Source organism: Oncorhynchus gorbuscha, linkage group LG17, assembly GCF_021184085.1.
Source record: "Oncorhynchus gorbuscha isolate QuinsamMale2020 ecotype Even-year linkage group LG17, OgorEven_v1.0, whole genome shotgun sequence".
Lineage (NCBI taxonomy): Eukaryota > Metazoa > Chordata > Actinopteri > Salmoniformes > Salmonidae > Oncorhynchus > Oncorhynchus gorbuscha.
Genome location: NC_060189.1, coordinates 51,658,949 through 51,685,004, shown reverse-complemented (window position 1 = coordinate 51,685,004; position 26,056 = coordinate 51,658,949). Strand labels below are relative to the sequence as shown.

The 26,056-nt window shown below is 46.7% G+C and overlaps 2 protein-coding genes across 3 annotated transcripts in view; both read right to left on the bottom strand.

Moving 5' to 3' along the window:
* Window positions 1-26,056, bottom strand: part of LOC124001614 (gastrula zinc finger protein 5-1-like) — a 532,153-nt gene that overhangs the window by 491,982 nt on the left and 14,115 nt on the right. The gene's annotated exons all lie outside the window — the stretch shown is intronic.
* Window positions 394-26,056, bottom strand: part of LOC124001608 — a 26,635-nt gene continuing 972 nt past the window's right edge. The window contains exons 1-7 of one of the 2 annotated variants that reach the window (XM_046308551.1): window positions 12,676-13,153; window positions 12,163-12,293; window positions 11,774-11,956; window positions 9,385-9,534; window positions 8,855-8,966; window positions 8,401-8,528; window positions 394-2,355 (exon numbers count right to left, since the gene is read on the bottom strand). In XM_046308551.1, the coding sequence (XP_046164507.1) occupies window positions 1,354-2,355; window positions 8,401-8,528; window positions 8,855-8,966; window positions 9,385-9,534; window positions 11,774-11,956; window positions 12,163-12,293; window positions 12,676-12,958 (1,989 nt within the window). In that variant the 5' untranslated portion in view covers window positions 12,959-13,153 and the 3' untranslated portion in view covers window positions 394-1,353. Of the gene's footprint in view, window positions 2,356-8,400; window positions 8,529-8,854; window positions 8,967-9,384; window positions 9,535-11,773; window positions 11,957-12,162; window positions 12,294-12,675; window positions 13,154-26,056 lie in introns of those variants that run through there. The other variant, XM_046308550.1, reaches the window with a different exon arrangement.

Sequence of the window (26,056 nt, the reverse complement as noted above, 5' to 3'; positions counted from 1 at the left end):
CTAATTTGCAAGTACTTGCTACTTTAACTACTCAGCATGTTAGCTAACCCTTCCCCTAAACCTAACCATATCCCTAATCTAAAGTAACATATCATGCTAAATGGAGTGGCATGGATTTTAGTAAAACATCATGTTTTTCTCTGAGACCAGGCTGACTATGTTTGAGTCCTATACTGTAGTTATAGAATGACTTCATTGTTGATAAACCCATCATGGTGGACATAAATATGGGTAAAATATAAGTAATAATAAATCAAATTTCATCAGACAAACCTGACTAAATTATTTGTACAATAGGTGTTTGTGTAGGTATATTTAGTAAGTGTATATAAGCTGTCGGTATGTAGAATAGGGTGAGATCAGATGTGATGTATACTAGAGAGAGTCTCAATATAAGTTTGTGTTTATTAAACATTAAAAAAAAATGAAATACACCATATGAAAACCACACATACAAGTCTCAACAAAATAATCTGCATTAACTTGATGAACTGCATTTATTATCATTAAAAGTGTCTCGGTAAAAAATAAAGTAGTTAAATGGATGTAATGAAATAGGGATTGGTGAACATCATATATCCTACACAGTGCAAACACTATGTAATATACCTTTTAGACTTATATATGCGTTATACTGTTTATATCACACAATGTCTGGATGTAATATTCTATTCAGGAATATTCAACACTGTCCCTATCGTTATTCCAAATGCATCTGTGGATCTTTTCTGTTGACAGTAATGAAAATGAATCTTTGTCTTGAGAGAAGATTAAGAAGCATCCCGATTGGCTCTATGGATCTGGTCCACCTGACCGAGCCTATCCAGAGCTTTGCTGCGTGGCTTGGGGGTGGGCCCAATGGGGGCTTCCACGGTGACAGTTAACCAATGAGCAGCATGAAGTAGGAAGATAAGAGGGTAGATAAAGATGAGAAAGGAATCATGTTCTGTACACACAAATAAAAGGAACTCAGAAAAAGAGACACCCTCAAAGAGTACATGCATGGTTAGGGGGGCAAAAGGAGAGAACTATTAAATGTGAGGTGGAAATATTTTAGGGTTAGCTTGGAGGAAGAGAAGATCAAAAACACAAATAGGAAATGAGAGGTTAGAGGGCAGGACTAAAGCTAATGATAGAAAGTGAAGGTTGGCAGTATGTCACCGCACTAACACCAATGATGGGAAGACAATGTGCTAATGGGTGGCCCTAAGGAACTAGGGAGTTACAGTAGTGATTCCTGTACCCTGAGGAGGGAATGGTTACATTTTATGTTATGAAGTGTAATGGTTTTTCTGCTGGTGTGACCTGAGGTAGCTCCTCTCTGAGAACCTCAGAGAAGGCGAATGGCCTTTCTCATGTGTGGACCTTCAGGTGCCTCTTCAGATGGTGCTGGTGGGAGAACCTTTTCTCACACTGAGGGCAGCTGTAGGGTTTCTCCCCTGTGTGGACCCTCTGGTGCCTCTTCAGGGTGCCAGCCTCTGAGAAGCGCATATGACACTGGGTACAGCTGAACGGTTTCTCCCCTGTGTGGACCCTCTGGTGGATCTTCACATAGTTCGCCTCAGCAAAGCACTTCCCACATGTGGGGCAGGCGTATGGCTTGTTAGCATTGGTCTTAATGTTTGGCCTCCCACGTTTTGACCAAATGACACCAGAGGAGGTAGAAGCAGGGGCCACCACCCTCATCTGGTTAGTCTTTGAGCTCCCTCCTTGACCTCTAGCCATTGTTTCAGTGTTGTTGGGATTGTGTGCCATGTTATCAGCTAGATACTTCTTGTGGTGAACACCCATCCTGACCCTGTCTGTATTGGTGGGGCAACCATGAGGTAGTTGAGGAAGGCTAGACCCAGGTCCAGGCTTTCTATGAACCCAATCATCAGGGGTTAGATGAGAAGGAGAAGACAGACTTCCTGTTCGACTCCCACCAGGGGGGTCTCCCATTACTCTCGGTGAAGACTGAAGCCCAGGGTGACCTGCTCTGTTCATCATGGATACTGTGGTATTTGTATCATAGGAACAGGAGGGTCTATCTCTATCAGCCCCAGGCCCTGCTTCATCCCTGCACCGAGAATGCGAAGAGGGTCTGGACTGCAGACTGGATCCCTGACTGGAGCCTCTGTCTCTCTGATGACCACCAGGACTGAGGTTGTTCAGTCCACCTGTCCACTGGTTGTCTTCTGTGTGGTGGAGTCTCTGTCCCTCATGGTTCAGTCTTGGTTCTGACTCAGGAAGGAAGAGTGACGGCTCCTGATCCAGGGTCCTGATCTGGGGCCAGGGTTTGTGACCGGCCGCATCAGAGGTCCAGTCTCTCCCACCAGCAACACCGGATATAAACAGTTCCTCATGGTCTGCAGACTGTAAACACAAATTGGCCAGAAAAGCATAAAGGTTTATATAAGAAATTATTTGCTGTACACACAGAAACATGAAAAGCCCATCCCCAACACTGTGATTCAAGTACCCAACAATGTGGATCCATTGAAGTTCATTATAAAAATTGTCCATATGTGTTGATTCAAGAACTAAGTAAAATGTTTAGGTTTGACTGAGAGAAGGGAAACTCAGTCCCTGTAATGATACAAAAATAACCAAGTCAGACAGTCAATTTTTGTATTGAATTTCAACAAAATGGTATATATACACTCACATAACGTGAAGTACAGTACTTTCATAGCACAAAACGATGCGTGACAAGAATAATAACTTTCTCACTTTGGTGACACTACATTTATCTGTAAATCTGGTACCCTCGCTTTGTTAAAATACATTTTTGAAAATGTTGTACAAGGTTAAACATTACATTACAAAGACCTTTAATACTTTGTGTCAAGTAAACATGAATTAAGGCAATATCCTCAACTCACTATTAAAAAAACAGTATCATCCTAAAGGAACATATACTGAACAAAATCATAAACACAACATGCAACATTTTAAAAGATTTACAGAGTTACAGTTCATATATGAAAAGCAGTCAATGTAAATACACAAATTAGGCCCTACTCTATGGATTTCACATGACTGCGAATGACTCTGGCTCAGGGGAGTGAAGGTGAATGGCAATGCACTGGAGTGACGAACTGCCCTTGCTCTCTCCACTGGGATCCTCTGCCTCTGACCCTATTACGGGGGCTGAGTCACTGGCTTACTAGTGCTCTTCCATGCCACCCCAAGGAGGGGTTCGTCGCTTGAGTGGGTTGAGTCACTGACGTGATCTTTCTGCCCCCCCCCCCTACCTTAACCTCCAGTATCTATGCTGCAATAGTCTGTGCTGGGGTGCTAGGGTCAGTCTGTCTGGTGAAATTATCCTGTCTTATCTCTTGTCCTGTATGAATTATGCTCCCTCTAATTCTCCCATGCCTCAGGACTACCTCACCTGATGACTGCTGGCTGTCCCCTTTCCCAGTCCACCTGGTCATGCAGTTTTGCCTGTGGCTATGGAACCCTGACCTGTTCACCAGATGTGCTAACCTGTCCCGGACCTGCCGTTTTCGACCCTCTCTCTCACTATCCCCCGCACCTGCTGTCTCGACCTCTGAATGCTCGGCTATGAAAAGCCAACTGACATTTTATCCTGAGGTGCTGACCTGTTGCACAACCACTGTGATTATTATTTGACCCTGCTGGTCAGAGCATCAGCTGTCCCGGACGACTGTGTGATCACGCTCTCCGTAGCCAACGTGAGTAAGACCTTTAAACAGGTCAATATACACAAGGCTGCAGGGCCAGATGGATTACCAGGACATGTGCTCCGGGCATGTGCTGACCAACTGGCAGGTGTCTTCACTGACATTTTCAATATGTCCCTGATTGAGTCTGTAATATCAACATGTTTCAAGCAGACCACCATAGTCCCTGTGCCCAAGAACACAAAGGCAATCTGCCTAAATGACTACAGACCCGTAGCACTCACGTCCGTAGCCATGAAGTGCTTTGAAAGGCTGGTAATGCCTCACATCAACACCATTTTCCCAGAAACCCTAGACCCACTCTAATTTGCATACCGCCCAAACAGATCCACAGATGATGCAGTCTCTATTGCACTCCACACTGCCCTTTCCCATCTGGACAAAAGGAACACTAATGTGAGAATGCTATTCATTGACTATAGCTCAGCGTTCAACACCATAGTACCCTCAAAGCTCATCATTAAGCTAAGGATCCTGGAACTCAACACCTCCCTCTGCAACTGGATCCTGGACTTCCTGATGGGCTGCCCCCAGGTGGTAAGGGTAGGTAGCAACACATCTGCCACGCTGATCTGCAACACTGGAGCCCCCCAGGGGTGCGTGCTCAGTTCCCACCTGTACTCCCTGTTCACCCACAACTGCATGGCCAGGCACGACTCCAACACCATTAAGTTTGCAGACGACACAACAGTGGTAGGCCTGATCACCGACAAAGCGTATAGGGAGTAGGTCAGAGACCTGGCCGGGTGGTGCCAGAATAACAACCTATCCCTCAACATAACCAAGACTAAGGAGATTATTGTGGACTACAGGAAAAGGAGGACCAAGTACGCCCCCATTCTCATTGACGGGGCTGTAGTGGAGCAGGTTGAGAGCTTCATGTTCCTTGGTGTCCACATCACAACAAACTAGAAAGGTCCAAGCACACCAAGACCGTTATGAAGGGGGCACGACAAAGCCTATTCCCCCTCAGGAAATTAAAGAGATTTGGCATGGGTCCTGAGATTCTCAAAATGTTCCACAGCTGCAACATCGAGAGATCCTGCTGGTTGCATCACTGCCTGGTACGGCAATTGCTCGGCCTCCGACCGCAAGGCACGACAGAGGGTAGTGCGTACAGCCCAGTACATCACATGGGGCTAAGCCCGCCTGCCATCCAGGACCTCTACACCAGGCGGTGTCAGAGGAAGGCCCTAAAAATTGTCAAAAATCCCAGCCACCCCAGTCATAGACTGTTCTCTCTACTACCGCATGGCAAGCAGTACTAGAGTGCCAAGTCTAGGACAAAAAAGCTTCTCAACAGTCTTTACCCCCAAACCATAAGACTCCTCAACAGGTAATCAAACGGCTACCCAGACTATTTGCATTGTGTGCACCCCCCAACCCCTCTTTTATGCTGCTGCTACTCTCTGTTTATCATATATGCACAGTCACTTTAACTATACATTCATGTACATATGTACATACTGCCTCAATTGACCCGACCTACGAGTGCTCCCACACATTACCTAACCAGGCTATCTGCATTGTGTCCCGCCATCAACCACCCGCCAACCCCTCTTTACACTACTGCTACTCTCTGTTCATCATATATGCATAGTCACTTTAACTATATCTACATGTACATACTACCTCAATCAGCCTGACTAACCGATGTCTGTAAGTAGCCTCGTAACTTTTATAGGCTCGCTACTGTATATAGCCTCGCTACTGTTTTTCACTGTCTTTTTACTGTTGTTTTTATTTCTTTACTTACCTATTGTTCACCTAATACCGTTTTTGCACTATTGGTTAGAGCCTGTAAGTAAGCATTTCACTGTAAGGTCTACACCTGTTGTATTTGGCACACGTGACAAATAAACTTTGATTTGAATGTTTGAACATCTTGAAGAACGATCTGGCCTTAATGGCTGTGTACTCTTATCTCCACCTGGCACAGCCTGAAGAGGACTGCCTACTCCTCAGGCCATGGTTCCTCTAGGTTTCTTCCTAAGTTCCTGGCTTTTATTTTAAATTAAATACAATTATTTTTTATTTTTTATTTTTTTAATCTTTATTTAACTAAGCGAGTCAGTTAAGAACAAATTCTTATTTACAATGACGACCTACCAAAACGCAAAAAGGCCTCCTGCGGGGACGGGCCTGGGATTAAAAATAAATAGAATATAAATATACGACAAAACACACATCACAACAAGAGAAGCAACACTACATAAACAGAGACCTAAGACAACACCATAGCAAGGCAGCAACACATGACAACACAGCATGGTAGAAACAAAACATGGTAGCAACACTGTGGCGAAATCTGCACGGAGCCTTCACCGTGCACTGCCACTTTAAGAGCGCATGAGCAGTAAGGAAGGAGGAAATAAAGAGAGCTCTTTCAGCTCTTTGGGGAGGGGCTCTTGGGTGGCGCGACAGTTTGATTGTGTGTGCTGTAGAAGTTTTGTTGTCAGCGTTTGTAGTTTATAAAGTATTTAAAACTCAATCATCGGTGTGATCGCTTTAGATCGTGGTTGTTTTTGTTTGGGACGCGCCCGTTATGGATCGCATGGATTAGTAGCAACATTGTTGCGAAGCTTTAACATACAAACCATCGGACAGTCAGACAGTACACCCGCAGGCCTGAAGACCACAGCTAATATTTCTTTTTTCCTCTTTCTCTTCCCTCTCGTTCCAGTGCTTTACCCTGCAACAGACTCTCTATTTTTCAAATGCACTTCCCATTGAAGTTCATTAGAGCTGGACTATTATTGCCCTGTCAGAAGTATTTTGATGGACATTTTAGTTAGAAGGGAGGTTGCTTGCAAGTTGTGTATTATGTGAACTGTATTGAGGTGAGGTGTACTAATGACATGTGGCCAAGAAGACTGTGACATTTTTAAGGGCTTTGTGTCGATGAACACCCCCCACATTTATACCCTCTGCACTCATCCACTTGAAAATAATACAGATGATTGCAAATCCTCTGTTGATGACTGGGTTCGTTCTTGTATGAAGTTGCTGTTGAATTGCTCTGCCATTATTAGTATTATTGTTGGGGTTACCCCTGTGCTGTGATGTGGGTTTTATGTGGTGTGTATTCTCTTTTCTCTCCACTGGCTATCTGGTAAACAGGCTACACTCTAGGCAGTCTCTTCTGCTGATGTGTGTGGGTCTGGTAGTGGTACTCTCTCTATTCTACTCTTTTCCTTTCGGCAGGGTTAATACCTGCCTGGCGCCCGAACAAAATCTTTCTTTACCCCTCTCTAATAAATACCGCTACAACACAACATGGTAGCAGCACAAAACATGGTTCAAACATTATTGGACACAGACAACAGCACAAAGGGCAAGAAGGTAAAGACAACAATACACCACACAAAGCAGCCACAACTGTCAGTAAGAGTGTCCATTATTGAGTCTTTGAATGAAGAGATTGAGATAAAACTGTCCCGTTTGAGTGTTTGTTGCAGCTCGTTCCAGACGCTAGCTGCAGCGAACTGAAAAGAGGAGTGACTCAGGGATGTGTGTGCTTTGAGGACCTTTAACAGAATGGCTGGCAGAACGGGTGTTGTATGTGGAGGATGAGGGCTGCAGTAGATACCTCAGATAGGGGGGCGTGAGGCCTAAAGAGGGTTTTAAAAATAAGCATCAACGAGTGGGTCTTGCAACGGGTAAACAGAGATGACTAGTTTACAGAGGAATATAGAGTGCAGTGATGTGTCCTATAAGGAGCATTAGTGGCAAATCTGATGGCCGACTGGTAAAGAACATCTAGCCGCTCGAGAGCACCCTTACCTGCCGATCTATAAATTATGTCTCCGTAATCTAGCATGGGTAGGATGGTCATCTGAATCAGGGTTAGTTTGGCAGCTGGGGTGAAAAAAGAGTGATTACGATAAAGGAAACCAAGTCTATATTTAACTTTAGCCTGCAGCTTTGATATGTGCTGAGAGGAGGACAGTGCACCATCTAGCCATACTACCAAGTACTTGTATGAGGTGACTACCTCAAGCTCTAAACCCTGGGGTTTTAGGCTGAGTTTCTGTATAAGTACTTAGTCACATCTGCTAATGTAAAAAGGGTTTCATAAATACATTTGATTTGATTCTCACACTGGGGGCAGCTGTAGGATTTCTCCCCTGTGTGGACCCTCTGGTGCCTCTACAGGCTAGATGAGTGGGAGGAACTGGCCCGGCACAAGTGGCAGCTGAACGGTTTCTCCTCCGTGTGTATCCTCTGGTGGATCTCCACCTGTTCCGTCTCAACTACTCTCATTTGTCAATGGGCTTGTGTAGCCATTTAGTGTTGAGGCCCTGGCATTGTCTGAGGTTTGGTTTAACATTGGGAAGGTGTGATGAGGACGAAGGACAGGGAGTGTCTGTGTTGTCGCAGGGACCATGTTCCAATTGATAGATCCTATAGAAGGCAGGCTGAAGGCAGCACCTGTTAGGGGGTTAACCTGAGGTGCCATCAGTCTCTCTGAATCACAACTATAGGAGCAGGACGGAGCATCGCTAAACAAGTCTGTGTCTGTTCTCTCCCACCACATAGGAACACCTCCCCGACCCTGCAGACAAATTCTACGCCTCGCCCTGGTCTCAGCCAGTCTGTTGTCATGGAGACTAAATTAGGATGTTGTTTTGTGTTCCATTGTCTGTTTCTGGTTGTGGTTAACAGTTGTATTCCCCAGCCCAGAGTTGAGGATGCGGTCCCAGCCACTGACCTCAGCCATGTCGCCTCTGGTCCTGGCCTGCTCAATGTTTTCATCCCCGGGGCCCTTGGCTGCACCCGTCTGAGTCTGGGAATCCAAGATGGCCACCCAGTCTCCTCTGTTAGCCTCCAGCCAACCACCTGCAGGAAGAGGTTACAAAATAGACTTTATAAACATGGCAGAGAACTCTACATATGGATTTTCTTTAATCAATTACCAGGTCCAGTTAATACATTGTGTGTTTTTGTATGTAAACACAAGTTGTATTGATATCATTTTATGAATGAAGAAAAATAAGAACACATAGCCAGGTGCATCACTATCCCCATTGAAGATGTATTACTGTATGGAGGCTATATGTATCACTATCCCCATTGAAGATGTATTACTGTATGGAGGCTATATGTATCACTATCCCCATTGAAGATGTATTACTGTATGGAGGCTATATGTATTTCTCCCTTACCTTGCTCCCCCATCTTTAGTCCACTCAGCAGATCAATGCTCTCTGGTTCGTCTTCTATTGTCTCCTCTTTGACCAGCATTAGATCAGGCTTCCCATCCTCCATGTCTACTGACTGTAAGAGATACAGAGTGAGAGGATGTTGGATCAAGAAACCTGATATCAGCACCCTGCTTTGGAGCATGGGTAGGATGGTCATCTGAATCAGGGTTAGTTTGTCAGCTGGGGTGAAAGAAGAGTGATTACGATTGGGCAGTAATGGATTGCTTTGAGAACTACAGTATGCAAACATTTTAGTTAATTTGATTACTTGACACTCTTTAATAGTTTTATAATTCAACGGTATGGTCAAGACCTGGGCCCGTAACCACAAAGATTCTCAGAGTAGGAGTGCAGATCTAGGATCTTTACATATGTTATTCATTATGATCTAAAAGGCTAAACTGATCCTAGATCAGCACTCCTACTCTGAGAGGCTTTGTGGATATGGGCCTTGACCTAATACCATTCAGCCAGTAGTTCAGTGGGCTCACCTCAGTGAGACTGTGTGTGGTCCTGTGCTTCTCAGCTGTTTCCTCTGTGGGTTCAGAAGGAGGTGTAGTCTGGTTGTCCTCCATGACCATGTTCCCCAGAACCTCCTCACACCCCTCCTCCTTCACCAGCAGCACCTCTGGACCCTTCTCCTGGAAGATAAAGGTGATACAGATTACACAGACATACACTCCCTCAGGTACGTACATGCACACAGATAATAAACACTTTAAACATGGAGTGTTTACCCATCCCCACTATGTTTGAGTCCTATACTGTAGTTACAGAATGACTTCATTGATGTTAAACCCGTCATGGTGGACATAAATATGATGTTGTGGGTAAAAGGTCAGCAATGATAAGTCAAGTAATCATCAGACAAACAAACCTGACTAGTGTATAGTGTATGGGTATTTGTAGGTATATTTGGTGAGTGTTCACTGAGTGTACAAACCATTAGGAACACCTTCCAAATACAATTCATCGGAGCATGGAATCTTCAAGGTGTCGAAAGTGTTCCACAGGGTTGCTGGCCCATGTTGACTCCAATGCTTCAAGTTGGCTGGATGTCCTTTTGGGTGGTGTTCCATTCTTGATACACGCGTGAAAAATCAAGCAGCGTTGCAGTTCTTGACACAATCAAACCGGGTGCACCTGGCACCTACTACCATACCCCATACAGGGGCACTTAAATATTTTGTCTTGCCCATCCACACATACACAATCCATGTCTCAATTGTCTCAATGCTTAAAAATATTTTTTAACCTGTCTCCTCCCCTTCATTTACACCGATTGAAGTGGATTTAATAGGTGACATCAATAAGGGATCATAGCTTTTTACCTGCATTCACCTGGTCATTCCATGTCATGGAAATAGCAGGTTTTCCTCATTTTTTTGTGGACTAAGTGTATATTGGTTATAAAGCACTGTTGTGCGTTTACAGAATAGGGTAAGATCAGATGTGATGTATGCTAACGCGAGTCTCAATCAAAGTCTTAGAATGAAAAGTCCCACTTTGTGTTCATTGAACAAACAAGTTTTAAATACACCACATGAAAACCACACATACTTGTCGTGTCTCAACAAAAAATATCTGCCTGAAGTTAATGAACTGCATTAATTTTCTCATTAAAAAAAGTGTCTCTGGAAACTTTGCGAACATCAGATACACAGTACAAACACTATATGAAACAGACTTTTAGGCTTTACGTGCCTTATACACTGAGTGTATTACCAAACATTATGAACACCTGCTCTCTCCATGACACAAACTGACCAGGTGAATGCAGGTGAACGCTATGATTCCTTATTGATGGCACTTGTTCAATCCACTTCAATCAGTGTAGATGAAGTGGAGGAGACAAGGTAAAGAAGGATTTTTGTTAACACTTCACTTGACACGGTCATAACCTGTAATAATATGGTCATAACACATATTTAACCTGTTGAGACATGTTTTGTGTTATTTTATGGCTAGTTATGACACCTACGTAAGAGTGCTCTGCTAGAGCCTCCCGGTCGACTGTAAGTGCTGTTATTGTGAAGTAGAAATGTTTACAAGCAACAGCAGCGAGTTGCAACACTCACTACCGAGTTCCAAACTGCCTCTAGAAGCAACATCTACCCAAGAACTGTTTGTCTGGAAATGGGTTTCCATGGCCGAGCAGCCGCAGACAAGCCTAAGATCACCATGGGTAATGCCAAGTGTCAACTGGAGTGGTGTAAAGCTCGCCGCCATTGGACTCTAGAGCAGTGGAAACACGTTCTCTGGAGTGATGAATCACGCTTCACCATCTGGCACTCCGACAGACGAATCTGGGTTTGGCGGATGCCAGGAGAACACTACCTGCCCAAATGCATAGTGCCGACTGTAAAGTTTGGTGGAGGAGGAATAATGGTCAGGGACTATTTTTTTTCAAGGTTCGGGCTAGGCCCCTTAGTTTCAGTGAAGGGATATCTTAACGCTACAGCATACAATGACATTCAAGATGATTCTGTGCTTCCAACTTTGTGGTAACGGTTTGGGGAAGGCCCTTTCCTGTTTCAGCATGACAATGCCCCTGTGTACTAAGTGAGGTCCATACAGAAATGTACCAGTTCCAGTCCCCTCTAGACAGATCGGTCTGTGTCTCTAAACCCAAGGATATGTTTCCAGGGACCATCTCTGTAGCGTAAGAACTAGATGGATCATCACCACTAGTGTCTAACGCATCACCATCTCCACGGGAATAAACCATCCTCTGGCTCTAGTGAATCACCAGTAAGTAGTAGAAACCAGGATCAGGAGGTCAGACTGGTGGCCCTCGTCTCTTTGGCTCTGATCATATTGTGTGTGTAAGAGCCTGTGTGTTACAGTTAAAGCCTTTGTGTCGGAGAGCGTTCGACTGACCTCCGTGATGCTGCAACGGTTCCTGGCCTGGAGCACAGCGGCGGTGGTGAGGTCCTCCGTGGCTACAGGGGGCACCACTCCAGATGCTGCTCCAGTCTGGATGTCTCTGCTGTACCGCGGGTCCTCCTCTCCTCCAGACCTCTCCAGTTTGACTCCAGGGTCTGCAGCCTCTGCACCTGCAGGCTGACACAAGAAGAGAGGACATTACTATCAGTACATGGGTTGAATTGATAACAATGTCAAAGGGAAGTCTCACAAGCTCTCCTATGGCAAATAAATTAGGATGTAAATGTAAGCAAGTGAATAGCTGAGGGGAGCCTTTGGAATAAACCGTCCACATTTGACTTACAAAGTAATTATAATTTTTTACATAACACTATTACACTAACCTCTATCATGATAATGTTCTGGGTTGAGGTTCCACTCCCCTCATCAACAGTGATTGGTTGGTCATCACTCCTTGTATTGTGTCCCGCTGGCTTCACAAAGCTCCTGTAGCCTCCAGTGAGATGTCCTTCACCTGAGAGAGTGATTGGGGGGGGAAGAGGTGGTCAGGTTAGCTAATGTTCAACACTATATTGTATACTATTGACCGTTTTGACACTGTCTAGAATTGGCAAGGATGTAAGGTAATGCTTCTCATAACTTATTGATATACTATTTATAGTTAAATGTATTATGTTCCAAGCATGTTTTCATTGAGTAAATAATAGTAAATGCAGTAAATCAAGAATCTGGTTAGAATATGATATTGTGTCTGTGCGCAAGATAACTAAGTAATCAGGGGAATTATTGCATACCATCCTAAAACTGACCAAGATAGGTGGGGTTGACACATCTATAGCCACACAAGTGCAGAGGGGAAGGGGGCGACAGGTCCCACAGTCTCCTGCTACATTTACCTCTTGCCATCGCTCTGTATCGGTCGAGGATCTTGACACTACTGGGACGACTGCCGAGGACGCGCTCTTGCATTGTCCTCTCTGCGCGCTCCCGTGCCACCTTCAGTTCCAGCAGCTGTAGTTTCCTCCGCAAAGCCCTGTTTTCTTTCTGGCTTTGAGTTATTTCCAAACGAAACACTGCATAGTCGTCGTCTACGAGTTTACATATCTCTGCCACGGCTGCATTCGCTAGCACCTCCACGACGGAGGCTATTTGCGTGTGAAAAACCATACAGTTATCCATTGTTGGCTAACGTTAGCCGTTAACAGCTAGCTAGCGTTACCTAGATAACATCTATCAACCCAGTCCTGTTTCCAACGCGATGCGGTGAACTTAAATTGATCATATTTTGAGTTCCAGGGTGTTAGTTAATAAATGTCAAAATAATAACAACAAAAAGGCTTTTCAGTTCTGTTTTCTTTTTTTCTTTAAGTTTTATTGGAGAATCGCAACCAACTGCCATGTGCATACACCGCCACCTACTGTACTGGAGTGTGAGACCGTTACGACATCTATTCCACTATGCTATCTTAACTAACCCTACATTTATAATAAAATAAAATAATTCCCTACAAACCTTCCTACTTCCATCACCCCCACCCAAAATGGGACTGCAGTGGAGAAGGTGAAAAGTTTCAAGTTCTTCGCCGTATACATCACTGACAATCTGAAATGGTCCACCCACACATATAGTGTGGTGAAGAAGGCGCAACAGCGCCTCTTCAACCTCAGAAGGCTGAAGAAATTTGGCTTGGCACCTAATACCCTCAACTTTTACAGATGCCTAATTGAGAGCATGCTGTCGGGCTGTATCACCGTCTGGTACGGCAACTGCATCGCCCATAACCACAGGGCTCTCCAGAGGGTGGTGCGGTCTGCCCAACGCACCACTGGGGGCACACTGCCTGCCCTCCAGTACAATAACAGCAGCACCCAATGTCACAGGAAGGGCAAAAAGATCATCAAGGACATCAACCACCCGAGCCACGTCCTGTTCACCCCGCTACGATCCAGAAGGCGAGGTCAGTACAGGTGCATCAAAGCATATATATGGAATCACTGGTCTCTTTAATAATGTTTACGTTCAGATTTACTCATTTCATATGTATATACTGTATTCTATTTTACTGTATTTTAGTCAATGCCACTCCGACACTGGTCATCCTAATATTTATATATTTCTTAATTCCATTCTTTTACTTTTAGATTTTTTTTGTATCGTTGTTAATTGTTAGACTCTTTCACTATTGGAGCTACACCTGCACCAACATCTGCAAAGTATGTGAATGTGACCAATAAAATTAGATTGACCCTGTCAAACACCTCTCCTTTTTTACATCATACATTTCACAAAATAATGTGTTTCCCTATCAATTTAATCCAGTACGCCCTAATCTCACCCTAAACAACATAACCGCCTCCCTTCTGTTTCCATTATATGACACTATCTCCAGTACAGATTTTCCCTTCTGTTTACTTCTTCAAGTTGGACTGCACCAAAAAGTTGTTTTGCTGCCACCTACTGTGTGTGGTGAAAACTGGGAGACTTTAAATGAATGGTTGCACTGCAAGCCGCATCTTTCTCAAAAACACTTCCAACTAAGTTTGGTGGTGTATAAATTGACTTCATATTTTAAAGGTAGATTCAGCGAGATGATGTTGCCACAAGCAGCACCACTGATATAAGTTGACGAACGTCGATGAGTTAAGTCAGGGGGAGGCGTATCTGCGAACCAATGTGGTTTTCCAACAGCAAGGCTCAGATCAACATGGCAGCTTTGCCATTGTTTATGAAAGGTTTTCTTTATAACCCCACCTCTTTAAGGAATACCTAGGATAGGATAAAGTAATCCTTCTCACCCCCCCCCCCCCCCCTTAAAAGATTTAGATGCACTATTGTAAAGTGGCTGTTCCACTGGATGTCTAAGGTGAATGCACCAATTTGTAAGTCACTCTGGATAAGAGCGTCTGCTAAATGACTTAAATGTAAATGTTATAATGTCGAAATAAACATCTATTCTAATCCCCATATCACACACTCACAAACTGAAATCATAACATTATGTGTGTACAACAGGGTTGGGCTCAATTTGAATTGCAGTCAGTCAATTCAGGAAGGGATTTGAATTTAAAATATATATTTTTTGTATTATTTTTGGAATAAATGGCTTCTCATTTTCAGTTTGAGAAGTAATGGAAAATATATGCTGTTTTTTCAAACATTGAATTGGAATTTCAGGTTACTCCCTGAAAGGATTGCCTTCAATTCAAATTGAGCCCAACCCAGGTGTACATTGTTCAATCACTTAGTGACAGAGAGCCTCAAATATCACACTTTTTTTGTGAATATCCAGGGTAAATTAATTCCTGTTTCAGTCATGGCTTTGGTCATGTTGGCGTGGGTCAAACAAAAACACTCTAATGATTGGTTGAACCAAAACAGCTGAGAAGTTTAGCCACGCGCTTGTGGAAATTGACCAGATACTACTTTTTTTCTGCATCGACTGACTGCAGACTGTAAACACAAATTGAACAGAAAAGGTTTATATAAGAAACTCTTTGCTGTACACAGAAACATGACATGATAGAGATGGGCTTGACTGTGGTTATTTTTACTATCACTGACTCAAGTACCTAACAATATGGAGCCATTGAGGTTTATTATTATATAAAATCCATGTGTTGATTCAAGAATTTTGGTTCGACTGACAGAAGGGAAACTCAGTCCCTGCAATGACACAAAAAATACCAAGTGAGTCAGCACAGAGTCAATTTAGTGTTTCATTTCAACAAAATGGTCATACACAGATCATTTGAAGTACAGTACTCGTATTGCACAAAACAATACATGTGACATGTATAATAATGTAGAATAACTTCTCACTATGGGAACACTTTTCTGTAAATGTAAAAATGAGCTCCTGTATATATTGAGATTTAAATGTTTTTTTAGAGTGAAGTACATCGAAAAAATCAAGAGAAAACTGCAAGACTCAATAGAAGACAAAACAAGGAACAAACCAAAAAAGACAGGCTTTTGAAAAATTATCTATTTTTCATAAAATTTTACAGTTATCTTAGCTAGCTGAATTGCTAGCAGAATTGTTTACTTGTTGCTAAGCAGTTGCTAGGGACTCTCCTGGAAGAAGCTAGCTAGCTTACAAAGAATAACAACAAAAAATATCTAGTTAACAGAAGAAAGGAAGACAAAATAAGGACAAAAGAAGGACAGAAGAAAAAGGAAAAGAAAGAGGACAACAAAGTGAAACAGTCAGCACTTCTATTGCAACTTCGTATTTGTCGTCCTAACGTAGTCTACACTGCTATCTGCCCAGCCGCTAGCCAGCTAGCAAACGTCCACCGTCTACCGAATAGCAGCACTGTAGAAACTATTACACTCAACTGAACGACTTGATTAGTGTAGTGTTAGCTAGCTACATAGTTGTCTTTGTTGTCTTCGTATCCAAGATAATTGTGTAGTTTAGAGCGTGTAGTCTTAGAGTGATTATCTTAATTTACCGAGGTTAGCTAGCCAGCTATTTGTCGTCCTTAACGTAGGAGACACTGCTAGCTAGCCAACAGCTAGCCAACGTCTACTGAATAGAACTTCCGCACTCAACAACCCGGTCGCATTCCGCTTCGCTCCACAGGTAGTATCACATTTTTCATTTCATTTCATTACAGCACAACGGTTTGATTTGTTTGATCGTAGCTAGCTACATAGCTAGCTACATAGCCGTCTGTGTATCAAAGATAATTGTGTAGTCTAGACCGATTTTCTAGGTTAGCTAGCCAGCTATTGTCGTTCTTTTAACGCAACGTAACGTAATCAACACTGCTAGCTAGCCAGCTAGCCCCCGAATAGCAGCACTGTAGAAACTATTACACTCAACGGAACGACTTGATTAGTGTAGTGTCAACAACGCAGCCACTGCCAGCTAGCCTACAAAGTCAACAACGCAGCCACTGCCAGCTAGCCTACTTCAGCAGTACTGTATCATTTTAATAATTTTAGTCAATAAGATTCTTGCTACGTAAGCTTAACTTTCTGAACATTCGAGACGTGTAGTCCACTTGTCATTCCAATCTCCTTGCATTAGCGTAGCCTCTTCTGTAGCCTGTCAACTATGTGTTTGTCTATCCCTGTTCTCTCCTCTCTGCACAGACCATACAAACGCTCCACACCGCGTGGCCGCTGCCACCCTAATCTGGTGGTCCCAGCGCGCACGACCCACGTGGAGTTCCAGGTCTCCGGTAGCCTCTGGAACTGCCGATCTGCAGCCAACAAGGCAGAGTTCATCTCAGCCTATGCCTCCCTCCAGTCCCTCGACTTCTTGGCACTGACAGAAACATGGATCACCACAGATAACACTGCTACTCCTACTGCTCTCTCTTCGTCCGCCCACGTGTTCTCGCACACCCCGAGAGCTTCTGGTCAGCGGGGTGGTGGCATCGGGATCCTTATCTCTCCCAAGTGGTCATTCTCTCTTTCTCCCCTTACCCATCTGTCTATCGCCTCCTTTGAATTTCATGCTGTCACAGTTACCAGCCCTTTCAAGCTTAACATCCTTATCATTTATCGCCCTCCAGGTCCCCTCGGAGAGTTCATCAATGAGCTTGATGCCTTGATAAGCTCCTTTCCTGAGGACGGCTCACCTCTCACAGTTCTGGGCGACTTTAACCTCCCCACGTCTACCTTTGACTCATTCCTCTCTGCCTCCTTCTTTCCACTCCTCTCCTCTTTTGACCTCACCCTCTCACCTTCCCCCCTACTCACAAGGCAGGCAATACGCTCGACCTCATCTTTACTAGATGCTGTTCTTCCACTAACCTCATTGCAACTCCCCTCCAAGTCTCCGACCACTACCTTGTATCCTTTTCCCTCTCGCTCTCATCCAACACTTCCCACAATGCCCCTACTCGGATGGTATCGCGCCATCCCAACCTTCGCTCTCTCTCCCCCGCTACTCTCTCCTCTTCCATCCTATCATCTCTTCCCTCTGCTCAAACCTTCTCCAACCTATCTCCTGATTCTGCCTCCTCAACCCTCCTCTCCTCCCTTTCTGCATCCTTTGACTCTCTATGTCCCCTATCTTCCAGGCCGGCTCGGTCCTCCCCTCCCGCTCCGTGGCTTGACGACTCATTGCGAGCTCACAGAACAGGGCTCCGGGCAGCCGAGCGGAAATGGAGGAAAACTCTCCTCCCTGCGGACCTGGCATCCTTTCACTCCCTCCTCTCTACATTTTCCTCCTCTGTCTCTGCTGCTAAAGCCACTTTCTACCACTCTAAATTCCAAGCATCTGCCTCTAACCCTAGGAAGCTCTTTGCCACCTTCTCCTCCCTCCTGAATCCTCCTCCCCCTCCCCCCACCTCCTCCCTCTCTGCAGATGACTTCGTCAACCATTTTGAAAAGAAGGTCGACGACATCCGATCCTCGTTTGCTAAGTCTAACGACACCGCTGGTTCTGCTCACACTGCCCTACCCTGTGCTCTGACCTCTTTCTCCCCTCTCTCTCCAGATGAAATCTCGCGTCTTGTGACGGCCGGCCGCCCAACAACCTGCTCGCTCGACCCTATCCCCTCCTCTCTTCTCCAGACCATTTCCGGAGACCTTCTCCCTTACCTCACCTCGCTCATCAACTTATCCCTGACCGCTGGCTACGTCCCTTCCGTCTTCAAGAGAGCGAGAGTTGCACCCCTTCTGAAAAAACCTACACTCGATCCCTCCGATGTCAACAACTACAGACCAGTATCCCTTCTTTCTTTTCTCTCCAAAACTCTTGAACGTGCCGTTCTTGGTCAGCTCTCCCGCTATCTCTCTCAGAATGACCTTCTTGATCCAAATCAGTCAGGTTTCAAGACTAGTCATTCAACTGAGACTGCTCTTCTCTGTATCACGGAGGCGCTCCGCACCGCTAAAGCTAACTCTCTCTCCTCTGCTCTCATCCTTCTAGACCTATCGGCTGCCTTCGATACTGTGAACCATCAGATCCTCCTCTCCACCCTCTCCGAGTTGGGCATCTCCGGCGCGGCCCACGCTTGGATTGCGTCCTACCTGACAGGTCGCTCCTACCAGGTGGCGTGGCGAGAATCTGTCTCCTCACCACGCGCTCTCACCACTGGTGTCCCCAGGGCTCTGTTCTAGGCCCTCTCCTATTCTCGCTATACACCAAGTCACTTGGCTCTGTCATAACCTCACATGGTCTCTCCTATCATTGCTATGCAGACGACACACAATTAATCTTCTCCTTTCCCCCTTCTGATGACCAGGTGGCGAATTGCATCTCTGCATGTCTGGCAGACATATCAGTGTGGATGACGGATCACCACCTCAAGCTGAACTTCTGGCAAGACGGAGCTGCTCTTCCTCCCGGGAAGGACTGCCCGTTCCATGATCTCGCCATCACGGTTGACAACTCCATTGTGTCCTCCTCCCAGAGCGCTAAGAACCTTGGCGTGATCCTGGACAACACCCTGTCGTTCTCAACTAACATCAAGGCGGTGGCCCGTTCCTGTAGGTTCATGCTCTACAACATCCGCAGAGTACGACCCTGCCTCACACAGGAAGCGGCGCAGGTCCTAATCCAGGCACTTGTCATCTCCCGTCTGGATTACTGCAACTCGCTGTTGGCTGGGCTCCCTGCCTGTGCCATTAAACCCCTACAACTCATCCAGAACGCCGCAGCCCGTCTAGTGTTCAACCTTCCCAAGTTCTCTCACGTCACCCCGCTCCTCCGCTCTCTCCACTGGCTTCCAGTTGAAGCTCGCATCCGCTACAAGATCGTGGTGCTTGCCTACGGAGCTGTGAGGGGAACGGCACCTTTCCGGTCCTTGGCTCAGAGGGGATGGTTGATGGATCAACTGTATGTTTCAGCCATCAACCATCCCCTCTGAGCCAAGGACCGGAAACTGCTTTGGAGCAGGAAAGTGGTCTACGTGAGGAACCTATGGAAGAGGTAACACCCACTGCACAGGTCGACCAGCTTCCAGAGGCAGGCTCCGCTCACCCCTTAACTAATGGGAAATCGTCGAAGCACTCTAGACGGAGTGGGAGTTCGACCAGTGGATACCCCTTTGGAAGTGGCCATGGCAGCCGCCATTCACTAGCCCTCAGCAATTCACAGAACGCTGTCCTACAAGAGAGGATGAAACTATTAGCTTTGGAGGAAATTGAGCGTCAGATTGAGGAGGAACGACAGGCTGACGAACGATGTCACCAATTGGATGTGCAGGCCCGTAGAGCTCTACAGGAAAGGGAATTCATTGCCAAGGACCTGGCACAGCAGCGACGGCACCGTCAAGCCAGAAGGGAATTAGAGGAGGCACGGATGGTCTCATCCTTCCTGGAGAGGAACGAACAGGGAGTTGACCTGACCACCCCTCCACATGGACCTGAACTGTCTGCCTTTCTTTCCCAATCTGCCCCTCTGGTACAGCATGGCACACAGTCCTCGGAGGCTCCGGGGTCAACAGCCAACACGGAGCACGGGAGACGGGCCGCTCCGCCAACGCCCTCTATGCCAGTGACACAAGTTAGCATTCCTCCATCTGGACAAAGCATCACTCCTTCGCCTTTCCGCCAATTACCAACCAAGGCAAATCGTTCCTTTCATCCAGGGCCAGGCCAGTCCTCAAACAACAGGTCGGAGGGCTCTCGCCCAATTCCGGCTGCCACAAATGGTGGGTCTGGGACAGTAGGTGACCGGCCCAATGAGGCCACAGTGGGCTCATCAGAAGTCCCGGGTTTATCCTTCACGCAACCAGAAGAGGGAGCCAACATTATGAAACTTCTAGTAGCCTCAGCCTATGGAATTCCCAGACCCAAACTGCCATACTTTGAAAATGGAAAGGAGAGTGAATTTGTCCTTTTGGAAATGGCATTGGAGAGTCTACTGGGTATTCACAGTCATCTGTCAGAACGCTACAAATACCAAGTACTAATGGATCATTTGCGGTTTCCAAGTGCATACAGGCTGGCCCAATCCTTTATGCACTCCGCAACACCATACACGACAGCTCTCCAGGCCCTGAAGGCGAGATATGGTGAGCCACGTCAGCTAGTCCAGAATGAACTAAACAACATCCTGAACACGTCTCCAATTAAAATGGGAGACCATGCTGCCTTCCAAGAATTCTCCCTGGCTGTCCAATCCCTGACCTCGATGCTCCAATCCGTTGAAGGAGAAGACGGGAACGAGCTTAAATGTGGCTCCCACGTGGACAGGCTTCTCAGCAAACTTCCAGTGTACCTCAGAGACAGTTTCATTGAACATTGTTTGAATAAGGGCATCCTGAAAGAGGGCTCGAGAAGCACCTATGCTCTCAGAGACCTGGCCACATGGTTGGAGGTGAAGGCAAAGGCGAAGAGCATCGCTCACCAGGCCACAATCTCCGCCATAGCCATAGGGGGAAGGAAGGAGTTTGAACGCCAGCAGGGACAGAAAAGACCAAATCCCACTACCATGTACTTAAATAGTGAGGCCGGGGAGGAACCCGGGAAGAAGACCCTCTCAAGAGCAAGAACATCAAATTCCAGCCTTACTGCCCATATTGCAATAGTAAGGGGCACTTCCTTGGCTCATGCCCCAGAGTAAAAAAGCTCACTCAAACTCAATTGAAGGCCTGGATCACTTCAGGCGAGCGATGCTACAAGTGTGCCCGTAGCCATAAGGTGGAGACCTGCACATTGAGGAAACCCTGCAACCGCTGTAAAGAAATCCATCTCACCGTGTTGCATGATCTATTTCCCCAAGCAAAGAAGGAGCAGAGTATGCTCATGGTAGGAGCTGCAAAGGAGCTGTATCTCGACCAGCAGAACCGATCTCCAAGGGTCATGTTGAAGGTGGTCAAGGTCACTCTGCAAAGTGAAGGGAGAAGCATTGATACATTCGCCGTTCTAGATGATGGGTCAGAAAGAACAATCATTCTCACAGCGGCCACCCGTCAGCTTAACCTGGAAGGGACCCCGAGACCCTTAATCTCAGAACGGTGCGACATGATGTTATCCAAATGAAAGGCTCTGCTGTAACCTTTAGCATTTCACCTTCAGGAAACAGGGACGTGGCCTATAACATCACCAATGCCTTCACGGCAGATGGCTTGAATCTCGCAGAGCACTCCTGCCCGGTAAGTGTTCTACAGAAACAATATCCTCATCTACGAGGATTGCCTCTTCCTAACCTGGCCAGAGTAGCACCACTTATCCTGATTGGGTCAGACCACCCACATCTCGTCACCCCGACTGAGCCTATACGAGCTGGACCAGAAGGAGGACCCATTGCTGTCCATACATCCTTGGGTTGGGCTGTGCAAGGTCCATCCCATCTACTTCTCTCCACCCAAGCTGTACAGTCACAGCAAGTCCTCTTCACCAGAAGCAATCCAGATGCAGCCACTGACCTCCTTCGAATGTTGAGATGCTATGGAAGATGGACACCTTCTCCAACCGGAAGCTACAGGATGTCACTCGCTCGAAAAATGACTCCTATGCATTAGACCTCCTGGAGAAGAGCACCACCACCACTGAAATGGATGGCGTTCGCAGGTATGCAACCCCACTGCTACGGGTGCCCAACCATCCTTCTCTGGCAACCACGACACGGGCTGTACTCCCACTACTGCGTGGAACAGAGCGACGCCTGGTGAAGAATCCTGAGCTTGCAGAAGTTCATAACCGAGAGATTCATAACCTTGTGAAGGCAGGCTACGTCACTGAAGTGACAGCTCATGAAGAGGGAAACGCACTCCGTGAATCCTGGTATCTCCCTCACCATGTTATCCAGCAACATGGTGGGAAGTATAGACTTGTCTTCAACTGTTCATTCCAAGCAGCTGGTCAAAGCCTGAATGACTGTCTACTCCCGGACCAACCTTAGGTCCTTCCTTGCTCGGTGTCCTTCTCCGGTTCCGGCAGCACTCTACAGCCATCAGTGGAGACATCAAAGCCATGTTTCATCAGATTCGTTTACTGCCTTCCGACACCACACTGCTCCGGTTCATATGGCGAAATATGGAACGAGATGCAGAGCCCACAATCTATGAATGGCAGGTACTCCCATTCGGCACCACCTGCAGTCCTTGCTGTGCCATATACGCTCTGCAGAGACACGCACGGGAGCATCCAGACAGTGACCCAGAAGTATTGGATTCAGGGGAAAATGCCTTCTATGTGGATAACTGCTTACAAAGCATCCCATCCACAGCTGAAGCGAAATCACTCCTTGATAAAGTGCGGAATCTCCTGTCCAAAGGGGGATTTGAGGTCCGACAGTGGGCTAGTAACAGAGCGGAGGTTATCCAGCACCTCCCGCCACAAGCTAGGTCCAGTAGCAGTGAACTATGGCTAACGCAGTCTGGTGCTAACCCAGAAGAGCCCACTCTAGGACTGAGGTGGAGCTGCCTACCGGATACCCTGGGGTATAAGCACCGCTCATCCCCGAGTACCGAAACCCCCACTCTGCGCACCATCTATCGGACCCTGGCCAGTCAATACGATCCCCTTGGGTATATCCTGCCATACACAACACGGGCCAAAGTCTTAGTCCAGGACCTGTGGCAGACCAAGAGGGACTGGGATGAACCAATCCACCCAGCTGACCTAGTGGAACGATGGATCTGTTGGGAAACTGAGTTAACGGAGCTCTCTGATGTCCAAATGCCAAGATGTTATGTACCATCCTGTGTTGACCAACTGGGATCATGCCTGGAACTGCATGTGTTCTGTGACGCTTCGGAGCGAGCTTATGGGGCGGTTTCCTATCTTAGAGTGGAGGATAAGGCAGGCCACACCCATGTCTCCTTTGTCATGGCCAGGTCCAGGGTCGCACCCAAGAAGCAGTTGTCAATGCCTAGGCTGGAACTCAGTGCTGCCCTTTCCGGAGCCCAGTTGGCCTCTACCTTGCGAGCCGAGCTCACCTTGCCAATCCAAAGGATCATCTACTGGAGTGATTCGACCACTGTATTGACATGGCTCAAGTCGGAGTCCTGCAGGTATAAGGTGTTTGTCGGGACTCGCATTGCGGAAATCCAAGACCTAACAGAAGTCCAGGACTGGAGGTATGTTGATAGCATAAACAATCCTGCTGATGACATTACTAGAGGTAAAACCCTTAAGGAATTGGCTAAACCCCATCGCTGGAGCTTGGGACCACCATTCTTGTCCCAACCAGAGAACGAGTGGCCGACAGCCCCCAGGCGTGCGGCCCCTCCGCGACCGACTGAAGCTCATGAGTTAAGGAAGTCTGCCCAATGCTACAGCATTTCTACGGAACCAACAACGGCTCTCCCTGACCTAACACAATCCCAAACACTGCCGGATCTGATCACAGCCACAAACCAGACCTCAGATGGGGTGGCTTCTATACCTACCTCCCTCGCGGCAGAGATACTACTCCTCCAGCAAGCACAAGCAGTTAGCTTCCCTGAGGAGTTAAAAGCTCTGAAAGCCGGTAGGGAAGTGGCTAAGGGCAGCCGTCTTCTCTCTCTTGCCCCAGAATATGATCCAATCCTTGGAGTGATCAGAGTCGGAGGAGGCTGCGCCAAGCGGAGGTTTTGGACCCAGATGCTATCCACCCAATTATCCTCGACTCCAGACACCCTCTTACCAGGCTCCTCATCAAGAGTTATGATGAGAGGCTTCTCCACCCAGGGCCAGAGAGGGTCTATGGGGAGATGAGGCGGAAGTACTGGATAATTGGAGGACGAGGAGCCATTCGTAAGCACCAATACGCCTGCGTAGAATGTCAGAGATGGCGGGCCGGAGCAACGGTGCCCAAAATGGCAGATTTACCCCCTGCTCGTTTGCGCCTCCTTAAACCACCCTTCTGGTCAACAGGAGTAGATTGCTTCGGCCCCTTGATGATCAAGTTAGGTCGTCGTGTGGAAAAGCGCTGGGGCATTCTATTCAAGTGTATGACAACCAGATGTGTCCACCTGGACCTACTGGAGAGTTTGGATACGGAAGCCTTCCTCATGGCCCTACGGCGGTTTATCTCCCGACGGGGAAACCCTACGAGATCCTGGTTGACAGAGGTACGAACTTCAAGGCAGGAGAAGCCAGGTTGGAGGAAGCCTTCCAAGCCATGGAACCCAGCCTCAAGGATCAGCTGATGGACCAACAAATCTCATTCAAATTTAACCCTCCAGGCGCTCCTCATTTTGGAGGAACATGGGAGCGAGAGATCAAATCTGTAAAGACGGCCTTACGAGTCGTACTAGGGGACCAAACTGTCACTGAAACGGTCTTGAGGACTGTCCTGATAGAGGTGGAAGGGATTCTGAACTCCAAACCCTTGGGATCTCTCTCTGCAGACATCGCTGACCCCGATCCGGTTACACCGAATATGCTCTTGATGGGACGCCGAGATGTGTCACTTCCTCAAGCCATGTGTGCTGATACCAACCTCGTAGGCAGACGCCGGTGGCGACACAGCCAAATCTTAGCTGACCATTTTTGGGCCCGATTCATTCGGGATTACCTACCAAGTCTACAGCACAGAGGGAAATGGCGGAGAGAAATGGCCAGCCTGGAAACTGGCCAAGTAGTACTGATGGTGGACCCTCAGCTGCCTCGAGCCTCCTGGCCGGTGGGCCGTATAACTAAGACCATGCCTGGGACCGATGGTCGTGTTAGATCAGTGGAAATCCAGGTGAAGAACCGGACATATCCGGCCAGTTGCCCGACTGATTCCTCTCCCTGAGATGACAGAGGATGGGGAGCAATGAGCCTTTTTGAGGAATGTGGAAATTAACAAATTTCCGGGGTGGCTGTAGAAAAGGCCCATGGAGTTGGTGGAATACTCCTTTACTTAATTGCCATTTACTCAGCTGGGCCAGGGCGCTTTAATTAGGTCAGGTGGAAATGTCCTACAGATCTCAACTCTATAAAAGGAGGAAATTGCCATCGCCTGGTCTCGCTGCTTTCTCTTCCCTAAATCCATCTGATCCAGAAGTTCTGTGCGTCCATGAATCCACGTAAGTCCACCGACTCTTACCTTTCATCAGAATGATCTGTGGTGATCGGGAGAGTGGGCCATTCAGTTATTGTTTATAGTTATCACCGCGGAGCGCGGCTTGGAGCGCACGCTTGAAACATATTGTGTAATGTGAATTGTTAATAATGACTGCTATGATTTGATCTTTGATTATGAATTTGATTGTATACATGTTATTTGTTTCCTTTGTGATGCAGCACAGACTACCAGTAAATATACCACTTTATGGTTAAAGGAATTCCTGCCTCAGTCTCATACATTCCTCTGTCACCTGACACGTGACCACCTGTTCACCTTCACTGTCAGTCATCCTACCTGTCCAGCAACCCACACAGATTCCACTAATCTT